At 51.8% G+C, this 1,663-nt stretch overlaps 1 protein-coding gene across 1 annotated transcript in view; it reads right to left on the minus strand.

The window, feature by feature from the left end:
* Positions 1-113: 113 nt before the first annotated feature.
* LOC107080698 (sorting nexin-7-like) overlaps positions 114-1,663 on the minus strand; it is a 6,112-nt gene continuing 4,562 nt past the window's right edge. The window contains exons 3-5 of the mRNA XM_015368905.1: positions 1,279-1,389; positions 689-847; positions 114-394 (exon numbers count right to left, since the gene is read on the minus strand). Of these exons, the coding sequence (XP_015224391.1) occupies positions 173-394; positions 689-847; positions 1,279-1,389 (492 nt within the window). The 3' untranslated portion in view covers positions 114-172. The remainder of the gene's footprint in view (positions 395-688; positions 848-1,278; positions 1,390-1,663) is intronic.

The raw sequence follows: 1,663 nt of genomic DNA on the forward strand, positions 1-1,663 counted from the left end.
GCAGGAGCAGCAGCAGGAGCAGCAGCAGGAGCAGCAGCAGCAGAAGCAGTGTGCTCAGTCTGAACCTTGTTCTACCAGATGGAGCGTCTGTTTGGGCTGCAGAGTTTAGAACGTGCTCCTCCCAGGGGGGTGAACACTTTAGAGAGCCACTGTCTCCCCCTGAAACCTGTTTTTAGAAGCAGACAGACGGCCAACCTCTCTGCTCCTTGATGATCCTCTGGGTTACTTTGTCCACGGAGCAGATCTTCTGGCTGAACATGTCCACGTAATCCTGCATGGCGCTGAACTCGTCCAGCTTGGTCCTCAGGCCTCGCACAGAGTTAGCCATGGCCCTCATGGACTCCCCCATCCTGCTCAGGAAGCCAGGACCCTGTTTCCTGTGAGGGGCCAGCTCCTGGAGGAGAAGACCCAGGGATTAGATCAGATTAGATCAGATTAGATCTGATTAAATAAAATCAGATTAGATCCATTCAGATTAGATCAGTTCAATTAGATCCATTCAGATTAGATCAGATCAGATTAGATCAATTCAGATTAGATCAGATCAGATTAGATCAATTCAGATTAGATCAATTCAGATTAGATCAGTTGAGATTAATTCAGATCAGGTTAAATCAGATGAGTCCAGATTAGTTCCATTCAGATGGGATTAAATGAGGTTCTATCCCCTGAGGTGTGTGTGAGTAACCTGCTCGGTGAGGAACACCCTGAGGTGCTGGCTGCTGGACAGCAGCGGGTGCAGGGAGACCCGGTCCAGGAAGCGCTGCAGGGCTCTCCTCCTGGTCTGGATGAAGTCATCACTGAAGCGCTCCACCATCCCCTTCACCACAAACTTCTCTGGCAGAGGCTGCAACAGGGAGAAGATCCTCAGAACCAGAACCGCCGGCCCACCTCTGCTTCTAGTTTGGAACGTCCATGGTTCTGACCCGCTTCTCCTCAGCATTATCTGGCTGAGGAGAAACCGGACCGCAAATTCTGCAACCAGAATCCACATCCAATCCACCAGAACCTTTCAGAACCCCCCAATGGAGATTCTGGTCTATTCCAGCAGAACGTGGTTCTGACCCAAACTACCAAAGCTGGTGGTAGTGGGTTTGACTGGCCAGATAACGGGTCGGACCAGAACCTCGGAGCTAAAATGAAACACCAGAACCATCCTGGGGTTCTATTGGACCGCATCAGAACGACGATGAGGGTTAGGAACCGACAGCTGCCTGTGGTTTAACCTCAGCTCGTACTCAGACCGGACCGGACCAGAACCAGAATGTTGATACCTACGTGAACGATGAGGGTCGGGTGGCTCTCCTCCAATCTGCTCCTGAGCCACACAAAGTCCTGGTACCGCCGGCGTACCTCATACTCGCTGGAGTCGAACTCGCTGCGCGTGGTCTGTAGAACAGAACGAGACAGAACTTCAGCTTCTGGTTCTGGGCCGTTTGGACCCATTGGCTGCAGGTGAAAGGTCTGTGAGGCAGCTTTCAGGTGAGGTGACCCCGTCCCTCACGGAGCCAGAGGCTCCCTGATCACTTAATGGGGCTGATTTGGGCTAACAAAGCTAGCATACATCAGGTAGCCTGGAGCTAACAATGCTATCCAAAAATCAAGTAGCCTGGAGCGTAGAATGCTAGCCAAAATGAGGTAGCCTGGAGCGTAGAATGCTAGC

This window comes from Cyprinodon variegatus, unplaced genomic scaffold (genome assembly GCF_000732505.1).
Source record: "Cyprinodon variegatus isolate N-32 unplaced genomic scaffold, C_variegatus-1.0 Scaffold2232, whole genome shotgun sequence".
NCBI lineage: Eukaryota > Metazoa > Chordata > Actinopteri > Cyprinodontiformes > Cyprinodontidae > Cyprinodon > Cyprinodon variegatus.